General features: G+C 37.0%; 1 protein-coding gene across 7 annotated transcripts in view; it reads right to left on the minus strand.

The window, feature by feature from the left end:
* map4k3a (mitogen-activated protein kinase kinase kinase kinase 3a) overlaps positions 1–14,044 on the minus strand; it is an 82,283-nt gene that overhangs the window by 39,384 nt on the left and 28,855 nt on the right. For all 7 annotated transcript variants that reach the window (XM_073811803.1, XM_065241096.2, XM_065241097.2 and 4 more), the window contains exons 3-6: positions 7,264–7,354; positions 4,271–4,335; positions 772–827; positions 549–596 (exon numbers count right to left, since the gene is read on the minus strand). In XM_073811803.1, coding sequence (XP_073667904.1) covers positions 549–596; positions 772–827; positions 4,271–4,335; positions 7,264–7,354 — 260 coding nt within the window. The remainder of the gene's footprint in view (positions 1–548; positions 597–771; positions 828–4,270; positions 4,336–7,263; positions 7,355–14,044) is intronic.

The raw sequence follows: 14,044 nt of genomic DNA on the forward strand, positions 1-14,044 counted from the left end.
TATTTTGGCCCCAACTTGGTCGCGCAACGGCAAGCTCGTCGATTGTCGCTGGCAAACGACCCCTTTCATTGAAAATGAATGGTAGCCTGTCGGTCTGTCTCTTGTAGCTAATGTGACTGGGGGGTGAGAATCATGAACAGCATATATATATATATATATATATATATATATATATATTATATATATATATATATATATATATATATATTGTAAATATATATATATATATATATATATATATATATATATATATATATATATATATATATATTGTAAATATATATATATATATTTTAAGTGAAAGAGATATATACAGCTTTTATGCTGACAAGCAATTTTTTTCTCAAATATATTGTTTTGTTACATAGCAATTTTTTTAAATAGGTCAACAATTGCTAACAACTTTCTCTGGTTACAGGAACTGATCGGATTGGCTGACACACACTCCCTAGGTTAAATTAAATGCTGTCAAAACAACCTTATCTTTTATACATTTTTTATAAAATAGCAACAAATAACTAGAATCTATAAAAATAAATATATGATACCTTTATGTCTCGATGCATCTTTCCTTTGCTATGTAGATAATATAAACCCTGAGAGATAAACAGATGTATTAGACACACTGCAATTCAAATCATCTCCAAGACTCCAAAAGCACAGAAAGCAAATAGTATGAAGGATCTGTCAACATTAAAAATTCAAAAGCAGCATTCATGGTCACAGTGGACTGCTGCGTTTGTCAAAACAAAGTCCAGTAAGCGGGCTCACCTGCAGAGTTTCTCTTGTTACATATGCTATTTGTGATTCTGTTAGTGGCCCAGTAACTGTGGAGACATATTTAGTTCACATTAGCATTAATCACATCTAAAAACACATCTGTGAACAACAAAATGACTTGACCTTTTGGTAAATCAGCTACAACAGCTTGGCCTTCGAAACAAATGTAATGCAAATGTCTGAACAATATGTCTGATGTTTTATAGTCACTTAGTGGCTTGTCACTTTAACTGAAAAATGCAACTTCTGACAGTTGAACTATATGGTTTACAGCAAGAGCTTAAATATGACAACTAATCCTCTTGGTGCCCCGTTGGAATGGACGATTAAACAAAAGCGCAGTGACAAGATTATCAAGCAATAAGTGAACAATATTGAGCAGTTACATTGTTCTTTGACTGCATGACATTCTTACATTTCCAAACCAATTTTCATTTACAATACAGAGCTGGATTATCTCTTTTAAAAAGATAACTAATGAGTATAGCGCACACTGTATCTTCAACAAAGAAAGGTCAAAATACACGTGAAAGGGTTTGAGAATCTCATCTGTCAGTTCTCTGAGCTGTTTTAAGATCTGCACATCAGCGTAACTAAAGTGTGAAGTTTTTGAGCCTGTGACGCCGCAGCTGTTCGCTAATCTTCCAAAAGTCAACATAAGACTTTTTTTATTGCTAGTTAAAATGTAACAAAAAAGGTAGTGTGCGCTAGGAAGCAGGGGTGAATACTCAAGAGGGATTCAAAGAACAGTCAGAAGAAGCGTGTTTAATTTTTATGGGATTTATACATAAAGAATAGAATCTATAAATAAAGAATAGAATCCAAAAGCACCGACTCTGAGTTCAAATCAATGCTGTTTGGCTAAATGATCACTAATAATGCAAGTTTAGATATAATTGAGTCCAAAAAATTAACACTCAAACAATTAAACACAAAAACATAAAAAAATAATTCATCTTTAAAATGTGACTTCTGTATCAAACGATCTCTCTCTATTTATACCCAAACAGGTTGAGTATAAAGAAATTCATCCTTTCAAAGAAATTTGCTTCATGGTTCCTAATTTACATTAGATTCATTATTTACATTAAATTTGTTCAAAGCAGAGATGTATCGGTATATTGGCTGCCAACATTTATCGGTCCGTTTTTTGACCAATTTAAGAAAAATTTTGGTTATAGCATGAAAAAGGCATATATCAAATCAATAGTTTATTAATAAGTAAAGTTGTCTGCTGTCCAAAGCAAAGTTTTTCTTTGAGTAAAATAAATACTTGTCAAAACAAAATTAAATTTGTACAAAATATAGTTTTGTAAATCATGTGAGTGATCACTTAACATTTAGGTTAGCCATGCACACTGAACACAAGTAGTTTAGACATCTGCAGTCTGGCCTTGCGTGATTACTTATTTTTAAAATCACACACATGAATGAAAACAATGCTGTTCTCATTTTTCTGATAGAACCAGACGTGCCAAAAAAACTTCACTGACTGGCTTGCCCGACAGCACATTATGTGAATTTCCCGCTCAAGTTGAATTTTTTTAAAAGGGGGGGGGCAATGCTATTTCATGCATTCTGACTTATTACCACAGTTCAAGAGTTGTTTCCTCATGCTAAACGTAGGCAAAGTGTCAAAAAGCAGTCGGACATGTTACAGGCATTTCTGTGCCGAATGCACTTCGGCAAGGTTCGTACAAGTTTCAAAAAGTTTTTTTCGATTACGGGCCCAGCTGACGTTTCAGAGGTTTCTATACGTATCACTTATTTTTATGAACACTACCCCTGGAAAACCCCGTCCACCTGTCAATCAGCAGGAGATGCTAGAACTTACAAACATCACTTCATACGATGGCTTTGTTTAATATTAAGACAATAGCATGAACGAAGAAGTGTGTTTTTGGATGTAAGGACAAGAAAGTCAGCCATATGGAAACAATGGATATACAGTAGTTTATTATCCAGGGTAGCAGCAGAGTTTTGCGTGTGTGTTTGTTTAACGCTGGATTTCTCAACTGGGTCATGAGTGCATGCGGTAAGTAAGACTTTTGTGTTATTTTGGAAATAGGCGCGTAAGTGCATATTTTATAAATGACACGAACATGTAGTTAATCTGTAACTCGTAACGTTACTCACTCCTCCCACGGTACTAACTCCTCCTTAATTTTTTGGACGTTATCGGAAAGAATCAGTCCAGCTAATCTGTTTTTATAAATCTGATTAAACTGAAGACTCTTCGAAGATATAAAGGATGTAATACTTCTCTATAGGTACTACAGATTAACATCAGAAATGCTGAGAGAGCCTGTGTAATGGCAGCTTTAATGTATGTAAAAGACACAATTTTGCCGTTTGCAGCTAATATGTAGATCAGACATGTCTTTAAATAACTCCTGTACTAGAGACGCACAAATAGGATTTTTTTGCAGATTTTCATCCCGTGCAAATTCAGAGCTATTCATGTCTTTGCATTAACTTTGTATGTAATCTACTGGTGCAAAAAATGTAATTAGCTTTTAGTGTGCACAAACCATAAAAGTTACAACACAACCCATATTGATCTTGTAATCAGAAATATACAGGTTATCGGTATCAAAATCTGCAAAAAATCCTATTTGTGCATCTCTACTTCAGGAGTTATTTAAAGACATGTGTGATCTGATCTGTTTGGCCTCGGCTCTAATCAGGCCCGTGACCCTGCAGTTGAATGTTACTGTGGCAGCAGGGGGTTAATGACATGGGACATGGGCCTGGGCATGTTAGCACCATAACACCATCTAACTGGTTAGCCCCCCTCCCGCGCACGTCCTCCGCACTCCCACCCCAAGCAGAGGCGTTGAGAAAGAACCCACAGAACTACCGACAGCTGCCGCGAAAATGAGCTCTAATGATCTGACATGGCCACTCTGCTGAGCTTTGCTAAATTTATCTCCTGGGAACACAGACACAGAGAATTTCCAAAAGCATAAGAAAAGATTTATATATTTAGGCCATCTGTCAAGAATCAAATCATTAACTGGGGAAGATAAAGTTTATTTACACAAAAAAGGGATTTATACTAATGACTAACTTTCCAACCATTGTCTACAGTACATTTTGTTGATTTTTTTAAAGAAGGTTTGGACAGAATGAAGAATAAAAGGCTCATTGCAGTCATGCTACTTGCAGTTGCAGGCAGCATTTGACTTAATTTTGTAAACCTTTAAGAGTACAGTAGCATGATTCAGATGGCCAAGCAAGCACACACGGACATTTTATGCATTTGACAGACACTTCTTTTCAAAGCAACTTATAGTCTAACATCTCAGCAGTTTGTATACCCACAGATTTAAACCTATGACTTTTGTGTTGCTATACCAGCTAGGCTACAGGAAAACTGAGATCATCATGAGGTCTTTAAATGCACTTTCTGCTCCACTGACCGCTAAGTGAATTGTAGCCTGAGTTAGCATTGAGGTATAATTGTTTACCTTGATATAGTGTATCTTACCGTGATATATATCTTGCAGCGAACCTCCCCCACAGTATTCCATACATATCCATAATTTATCCCTCCTGAAAAGCCAGAGAAAGAAAAACACCAACAAATTATATTTCAATCGATGCATCTTGAAATAGTTCCCTGGCAGCCCCAGAGGGAGGCTGAGAGGATGCACACTTTTCTGGGTCATGACACAGCAACCAAGAGACACAGTAATAACTCACACGCACCCTGCTTTTATAAAAAAAACACCCTTCTCTATTCTTGCAAGGTGTCACGCACTAATGTCTAGACTCATTTTATCCAAAGGGGATTTCAAGCAGTAGAATGTTTAAAATTACACTACTTGTTTGTCAAACTGCATAAGCCTGTTTGTCAAAATATACTATTAACCACTAAGAATAATGTAGTATAATCCAGGATGAAAACCACTACTTTAATCGAACCAAGAGAATCAGTGGGATTATGGTGATAATTAGCCTGACGTTGTCATACTCAATTCTAGTCAGAATTTGAGTCTGATACCGCTCCATTGAGCTATAATTATGAGGCGTGTCTCAACCGAAAAATGCCTCTGCACTCAATTGGATAGACCTACGACCAATCAGAGCAACGGGGTGTGAGACGTATGTTGAAATGACGTATTTGCAGCTTGACCGAACTGCTAGTTATTTCGCTACGACACACACTACAAGTCTGAGTTTGCGAACGTACATCAACACCTACTATGTTTACAACATTTCATTTATATCACATTAAGTCATACAGTAAGACTATCTCTTACCATTTGTACATTAGTTGAACTTCATCCACGACGATACCCATTACGTTTGCTTGTTATATCCATCTCGTCGTGCACACCGAGTTGCATCGCCGTGATACCCATTTTAGTTGCTTCTTTAACTTGATCTTTCATAAGTGCGACAACTTTTGTCGAATCCCGTAGGACGGCAAAAACATCAACAAATGCCTTGCTCGCGTTTCTCTGTTCCTCTTTTAAAATCAATGCTCTGTCGATATCTTTTAGAACAGACTCAATGTCAGAGTCCACACATCTGATTTCTACCGCGGCAGCCATTTCGTTGTAAACAAGAGATTCAACACACGCGCTCTTTGGTGACGTGGTTGATTTACGTTACTGATCATCTGTCCATCATCATATAAAGCCCGCCCTGACAATTTGATTGGTTCGACCAGCTTTGGGTCGAGCATAGTAGCAACTCAACGGTGAAACTCCAGACCGATCTTCCCGTTCCTCAAAATGTTGTGGGCGGGGCTAAGATCGGCTGGCACCCAGGCTAGGTGATAATAGAATTTTGGCTCATTCATCAGTTTGTAAAAACAATAAAAAATTGTGTTTACAGTAATGTACACATACTTGCACGAACACTTAATGCTTAATAGGACTATAAATATAACGTTCAATTACTAGCCAATAGAAATGATTTGTACAGTTAGTATCACTTATATACTGTACATCGTATAAATACTTGATACGCTTGCCGAAGTAAGACTATAAATCTAACCTGCAGACAATTATTTTCACAGTTAGTATCACTAATGTATATTTAAAGGAAAACACCACCGTTTTTCAATATTTTACTATGTTTTACCTCAAATTAGATGAATTAACACATACCTATCTTTTTCAATGCGTGCACTTTTAATCTTTGTACAGCGCTTCTTGAATGTGTTAGCATTTAGCCTAGCCCCATTCATTCCTATGGCACCAAAACAAAAGTTTTATTTTGTGCCACCATACTTACTCATGTAACAGTCTTTAAATAGGAAAAACATGGAAGTGTTTGTTGGCTTCTAAATTCATCCCTGTTTGGAGCCATTGGAATGAATGGGGCTAGGCTAAATGCTAACACATTCACAACGGGCTGTACAAAGATTAAAAATGCACGCATTAAAAAAGATAGGTATGTATTAATTCATCTAAGTTGAGGTAACAACATAGTCAATTTTTTTTAAAAAGGGGGGCTTTCCTTAATGCAGTGCTTTTCAAAATTAGGGGCTTGGAACATGGGGGGCCGCAATACACTCTAATTGACCCAACCCTTATTATTGACCCATAATGGGTCAATATTGGACAGAACACACCACTGGGTTATTATATTCCATGGTTGCATAACAACAACCCAACACTGGGTCATTTTTAACACAGCATGGGGTCATTTTCAACCCAGTGGTGTGTTCTGTCCAATTATTTACCCATTATGGGTCAAAAATAAGCCAGACATTTTTAGAGTGTAGGATGCCAGTCCCCAGTTTTATGATGTTTATATAATTAATTTCTCTTTTTCTATGTACAGTACTTTGCTAAATTTTGCATAAATTGTGTAATCAAACTTAAGAAAGGCTACCAAGCAACAGAACCACAATGTATAGCGTAATATAAGTTTGAGATTGTATTAAGTGATTCATTTTTTTTTTTTTGGGGGGGGGTCACAAAGAGGAAAGTCTGAGTACCAATGATTTACGTATAGAAAAAAAAAAGAAATAATACCTTGTATTCTGTATATTTTCATGTCTGTATGCCTACCATCTTTAATAATACATATTTACTGTAAAGCTGCTTCGGAAAACTGCAAAATCTTGAAAAGCACTATAGAAAAAACTAAAAAATTAAAATTCTAACTTGCATCAAATCATGAAAATTTGTCCATTTAAGTCGTCATGGGGCTGTACAGCATAGCACATGTTGTATATTTGCCTTACGTACCATGCCTGATCAATATTCAAACTAAAGAAAATTTCAAGTTTCCCCCAAAATTGCATTAAGAAATAAAACACTGAATTTGATCTGAGGTCTACGCTTGATTGGTGGTGCAGATTTGTACAGAAACAATGGTGCAAATCACTGTGGCTCTTTCTGTGGATCAACCAACACAGCCCAACGTCTACTCAACAACCGTAGAGAGAAATAGGAATTGACATAGCAGGAAAGGGAGAGAGAACTGTAAAAGTGTGGTCAAGAGAGTGGTTAATACTTATACCTTAAGTAACTACCGAAATAGGCCACAATGTTGGAGTGCTTGCAGTCCTTCATCATGATTATTTCCTGTTGAACCACTGCAAAGTCCTCGCCTGTCAAGGAAAGACAGAGAGAGAGAGAGAGAGAGAGAGAGAGAGAGAGAGAGAGTGAGAGAGAGAGAGAGAGAGAGAAGGGGCAAGGTGAGTGTGTAAACATGGTTTAGACATTCCCAGCGGACAACAAAAGACAGACGTTGTGCCGATGAGGTGTCAGGTCAGGACATATTTTAAAACAAGTGTAGAGGTCAGCAAACTTAGAGTCAAAAATCTTTTAATATGGACAAATTCAGCTAAATTAAACCACATTTTCCTATGCATTTCAATGACAAAAAGCAGCCAATCTCACACTTGACGTGTATGGTTTAGAAAATGAATAAAACCAGGAACGCAAAACAAAAAAGATGCAGAGTGTTCAATCAATGTTTGTCAATGTAAAGCATACCTACTATGCCACAGTAACAATGAAGCCTTGGCCTAGCAAGACCCACAAAGGCAGTTCTGCTGTATGTAAAGAAATTGGTAGCAATAATTCATACTGTATAAACAAAACATCAAAGGATCACTGGATGTTAATCATGCATAAGAAGATGGGGTGGGTGAGGTGCTTATGTACATACAGTACTGCCTATACAGCACTGAGCTTGTTAATATTCAGAGAGCATCTGATGTATCTGTATGGCTTTCCCCCAACTGCTGATGAAGAAATCAGTCATCAGGCATCTCCTCTCTTAACTTTTTTTTTACAAAGCAACCTGCAGCGACGGTCACTTGAACTCTAGATTCACAGCAAATGCATGTCCAGAAATGTAAGAAAGTTGAGAAAAGTGTATATGATGTTATGTGACCTGGTCTATGAAATCCAGGCTAAAGTCTCATAATCTGATTAGTTTGATATTGGATTTCAATCTTTAACATGACCTCACTCAGTCAATATTAAAGATATCAAGGTTTTACAAAATGTTCTTTACATTATGTAAAATGACATTATGTAGAAAACACTAAATCAGAAATATATGACCTTAGCTGGGTTTTTACAGGCAGGGTCACTTATGAGAAGACGCAATGTGCTGACTGAAGATTTATGTATTCTGTCGATACTGTGTTGGCTAGATCGAAGTTCATGACTGAAATGATAAACACCTTTCACCCAAAAATGTACTTTTCTCATTTCATCCCAGATGTTTATAACTTCCATTCTTTAGCTGGACAGCAATAAAGACATCCATCATTTTGTGTCCATATTTAGGTCCCAACATGTTAAAGCTTCATACATCCATCATGCAAGTAGTGCAAGCACATACATCCATCATAAAAGTAATCTCAGAATTTGATAACTTCAAATCTTATTGGCTCTTGCATGACTCATGACAAAATATCATGACAAGCAGACAAACCCAGCCGTTAATTTAAATTAACAAAGACAATGTTTGGGTTGAATGAGTTAAAACAACCCAACATGGGTTAAATTACAACCCAATGGGCTGGGTTGTCCTTTTTTGATCAAGCTCTGGGGTAAAATATAACCCAGCATTTTTTTCAAGCGGAATTGAACCCTGGACATTTTAGCCTGTTATCAGAGGTAATTTATGTCCATTTTGCATTTTACATGAGCAAAAAAAAAAGAAATTTTCATGATTTCGATTATTACATTCATAGTGTATTTTCATAACGGTCTTTGATAGACTCAATTAACCAGAATGCACTGCGCGAAACTGAGTCATTAGCTCCACCCACTAACCGATGCAGCCTTCAGGTTTGTTCGACATCATGCGGCGCCACAAGAACCGACAGCCGGATGACGTCAAGGTTCCGCGAGAGCGATTTAAAAGCAAACTCCTCCGTATAATTTCGCGAATCGTTCTCGCAATACTTTGACGTCATCCGACTGTCGGTTCTTGTGGCGCCAGCACTTTTGTCAGGAAGATTTCGAGTACTGTTTTCAGCAAAGTGAAAAATGTAAAATGGTTAAAAATATCTACAACATAATTTGGCTTAGTTGTAGCTTGTTTTGTGTAATAACGGTAAACATACTACGTAGAAAGTTATTATCATGTTGTTGTTGTTGTTGTTATAAACACGAGCAAAGCAAGCTAACGTTAGCTCATCCTGTGCAGCTGTAAATCAAAGAACGTTATCATCTACTGTCAATCATCTCGCCTCAAGACCCGCCCCCATTTAAAACGTTCAGAATTATGTAGTCGTGCATTTTCTTCCAGTGATTTGATGACCCGTCAAATCACCGTTACTGTAGCAGTTAACTCTTTCGCCGCCATTGACGAGATATCTCGTCAATCAAGAGAAAACGCTTCCCTGCCAATGACGAGATTTTCCGTCTTTCCGCAATACCGCTATTATCCACCAGGTGGCCCTTCCACAACTTTTTAAACCCGGAAGTATTGCCCTATGGCAAGCGGCTGCATGTCCGTGTCTGTTTTAAAGATCGCTCTGAATGGGATCTCTATGAAAAGTCTGTCACAAAAATGGAATTATCTCTGCTTTTTGCTCAAAATGTGGTGTTTTTGCAGAAACCTACCCATATTCAAAAGCTGATTACAAAAGAACCACTGAATGTAGGATGAACACTTTTTTTGTTTGAAAGCAGAGGGTCTGTTCTTTCATTTGGTATATTGTATGATTATATATTTAAAGAAAAACATTTTCTGGAAGTCATTAAACTTTGGTGAAAATCATGAAAAACGCTGGTGCTGGCTGGCAACTTTTAAAAAAAAAACTGTCGGTGAAAGAGTTAAAAGCTTTCATTTTTTATATGGAGTTAGTACATTTGATGGCAACACAATCAACTACACATATGTGATGAAATATAGTGTTGGAGCATAATGTTGTTTTAGGGTGGACTTCCGCTTTAAGAGTGAATGAGACTCAAGAACCAATAGATATTTAAGTTTTCAACATATCTAAAAAAAGCACTTTATTTTGGTTATAATTTCATTAAATAAGCTCAAAAAAACAATCATCTATTTCGTACTAACTTACATATAATGAAGACATAACTAAACCAAATGAAGTTGCTTGCATTACTTTTAAAATTGATTTACAGTATGTGCTTTTCAAAGCTTCAGCATGTTGAGTCCTGGCATGAGGGTGAATAATTTTTAATTTTGGGGTTTACTGTCAGCAATTTAATTCTTCCAAGTGATAGTACAGTATCCACATACAGGGACATTATAAATAAAAACTGTACACCAATGGTGCCAACAGCAGAGCAACATAGCGATGGCAATACAATCACTGTAAGTGTGTTAAGGGAAGTAATTGGCAGTATTTAGTTTGGGTCATGTAACGTTATCTTATTTAAAAGTCAGAATTTTTTGAGCGAGGGCCTTTTTCAAAGCTTACATCAGTGAAAAATAAAAGAAAATGAAAAGAAGAGGCTTTCAAACAAAGCCAGACAGTAAACATATAAAACGTCGGATGCTGATTGAGTGATGTGATGCCAGCTGATGGGTGAAGAAGGCAAATCACCCATAATGCTTGTGTGGGGGCTTCTGCCTCGACTCTATCTCAGCTCTTCTTGATCTCTGGCTTTGGACTATAAACGTGTGTGTGAGGAGAGAGCAAAAGAAGGAGAGACAGATTATGAGAGATGGAGGAGAGGCGGAGAGAACAAAGTCACTTTGTTGTGACTGCTTGCTTAATGATGGAAGCTGCAGGCTCATTAAAAGTTTTTTTTCACAGTTTTTTCTTGTTCTCTCCCACTGACACCAGCTACACATTGAAATCCCTTTGACTCCCACATAGAGGAGAAAAGATAAATATTGCCTAACTATGAACTTGCATAAATCACCATTACATTGAATTGCCCATGCTGGGTGCTGACTCCAATAAACCGTTTAGAAAAGTTGATTATTAGAGTTGAAAAAATATACTATAATATTAAAATGCTTTTTTGGGTGTGGTACTTCGAACAGTTTTCTAGACAATACCATGATGATGTAAATTTAAAAATACATTGAAGCTGTAATTTTTTATACAAATAATGCTAAACACTTTCTCAGAAAAGATTTTAAAACCATTAGTAAAACTATTTTTAACCAAATGGTCTCAAAGAGATTTTAAGTGGATGTATGAAGTCAGTTCCCCTCATACCGCTGCCCTGGGAGAGTAACCAGAGGTGAAGTTCATACTATTAACATCAGACATCCACATAGGTCAATGTAAAGATACTCTTACATTTATAAGTGTAATTTGTCTAATACTTTCTGGAGCCACTGTATCAAGTGTTAACCGTAACAAATACTCTTACATTTATAAGTTTGATTTGTCTAAATACTTTCTGGAGCCACTGTATCAAGTGTTAGCCATAAGAAAACTGTACTATAGTACCGCCAGTGTACTACTTTCAGCAAACCCATTTTTTAAAGGCAAAATATATGTAATCAATCTGCGCAGTGCTGTATGCTGATGTAGAGGTTTTAACAACTATCACATAAATCTGTTGTAGCTTATATCAAGCAATGCTGTTATGAAAGTTTATTTCAATATTTCATCCATGAACATAATTTGTGAGTCAGACAGTAAAGGTGAAGACTCTGATTGTTTTATGCTCTTTCACAACATCATCAAGCTACACCACTGACCTCTAGCAGCTAAAATTACATATTGTGCCTTTGATTTTGAAAAAAGATACCTGCTTGTGAACTAGTATTAACTTCGTGACCAGGAAATATTTTCATTATTAAATATTTTCATTCTGAACTCATGCTAGCGTGAGAAAAGTTTTGCATAATGTCCTTTAAGTGTAGATCTGTGCTAAAGACGTTTGTTCCCTGAGGAAAGTGTGAAGTGACAGAGGAGGGTTCAGGTGACACACACTTCCTGCAGGGGCCGAGCGATCCGGTAAGAGCTCCGCTGAGACGTGGTGACATTTCCCCGTGCATGTGGGGCAGATAGCAGCAAGAAACAACGGGAGATACTGACTCTGAACTCCTTCAGGGGAAATGAAAGCATCTAGCTTGAGATTCAAAGTGCAGGCTCAAGCAAGTATTACAGTAATTGTAACACAACTCTTAGACTGGGTATAACAGGCATACAGCACGGCTTTAAAGGATTAGTCAATTTTCTTTAAAAAAAATCCAGATAATTTACTCACCACCATGTCATCCAAAATTAGGGCTGGGTTTCGATTCCAATTTGAAGAATCGATTCGATTCTGATACTCAAGATCTTGATTCATTATTCGGTTCGGTTCGATTTGATCCGATCTGATCCGATCTTTGAAATTTAGAAAACTGTTTTTGAAAAAAGCATTTTTTCCCAGCTGTTACATGAATTACAGTTTTCAAAACAACCGCTTGCGGCTTGCTTAACGTTACTGACTGCCATGTTCGTTGTTTTTATGTCCTTCCAATGCGTGAATTCAATTAAGCGGCAAGTTTAAGTTATTAATTATTAAATCGATCCTCTGAGTTACGGATCAATCTTTAGAAATTAATATGAAAATCGATTCAGAATTGGTTAATCGATTTTTTTCAACACAGCCCTATCCAAAATGTTAATGTCTTTCTTTGTTCTTATTTGTTCTTAGTAATTATTTGTTTATATGGACGCAAACTAATATGTCGGAGTCCACTGCTTGTTTAGCAAGTAAACATGCTGCACAGTGTTTTTTACGTGTATATATGAGAGCTTTCTCTGAATTTTCAGCCCAATTGATGAAATAGGATCGCGCAACTTTCATGCTTTCAAAACGAAACTACGGAGAACACCCGCAGTAGTTTTATCAATGAAAGGCTAAAAATAGCGCTGTTCACCGTATGTTCACGCCAGAAGTAAAAAAAGACGTAAAACTTGTGTTTAATACCTCATATAGATAAATGGGCGGAGAGAAGGCGGTCGCGTGTGGCTGTTCGAACACATTCAACACATTTGCGTTCCGCAACTCCAAAGCGATCCGATCGAAAGTGGTTTTGACTACCTCTGGATGTGGTTGAAAGTGGTCGAAAGTGGACGCGTTCAAAACGTTTTGAACACCGTTTACACCTGGCATTAACGTCGTACACTTGTGATCCGATCGACGAAAACGCATGTTAATGCCAAGTGTAAACAGCCTCTATATGATCCCAAACGAAGCATACAGGTCTTATTTAGCAAAACGATTGTCATTTTTGACAAGAAAAATAAAAAATATGGACTTTAAAACCACAACTTCTCGTCCATCTCCGGTGCTGTGACGCGCCACCGCGATCTCACGTAATTGCGTAATGGGTGGAAAGGTTACGTGTTACATATATGAAGCATCGGAACGGTCCTCTTTCTCCAGACTTGTAAACACTGGGGCATAGTTTTCCATTCGTCATCCGTGACCTCTTGACGTGATGACGTATTGCATGGGGTCGTGCTGGTGCGTCACATGACCAGAGATAGACGAAAAGTTGTGGTTTAAAAGTGCATTTTTTTTTCTTGTCAAAAATGACAATCGTTTCGCTAGATAAGACCCTTATGCTTCGTTTGGGATCGTTTAGAGTCCTTTGAAACTCTGTTCAAAATGCAATTTTAAACTGCATTAAAACTGTTACGTGTTGGGGCCCATTAAACTCTCTAAAATTCTCATTCTAAAATGAGAAAATCCTGGAATGTTTTCCTCAAAAAACATAATTTCTTCTCGACTGAACAACGAAAGACAACATTTTGGATCGCATGGTGGTGAGTAAATTATAAGGTTTTTTTTATAAAAATGGATCCTTTAAGGCTAAACAGGTCATGTGAAGCTTTCGCCAGTCAGTT

Source organism: Paramisgurnus dabryanus, chromosome 14 (assembly GCF_030506205.2).
Source record: "Paramisgurnus dabryanus chromosome 14, PD_genome_1.1, whole genome shotgun sequence".
Classification (NCBI taxonomy): Eukaryota; Metazoa; Chordata; class Actinopteri; order Cypriniformes; family Cobitidae; genus Paramisgurnus; species Paramisgurnus dabryanus.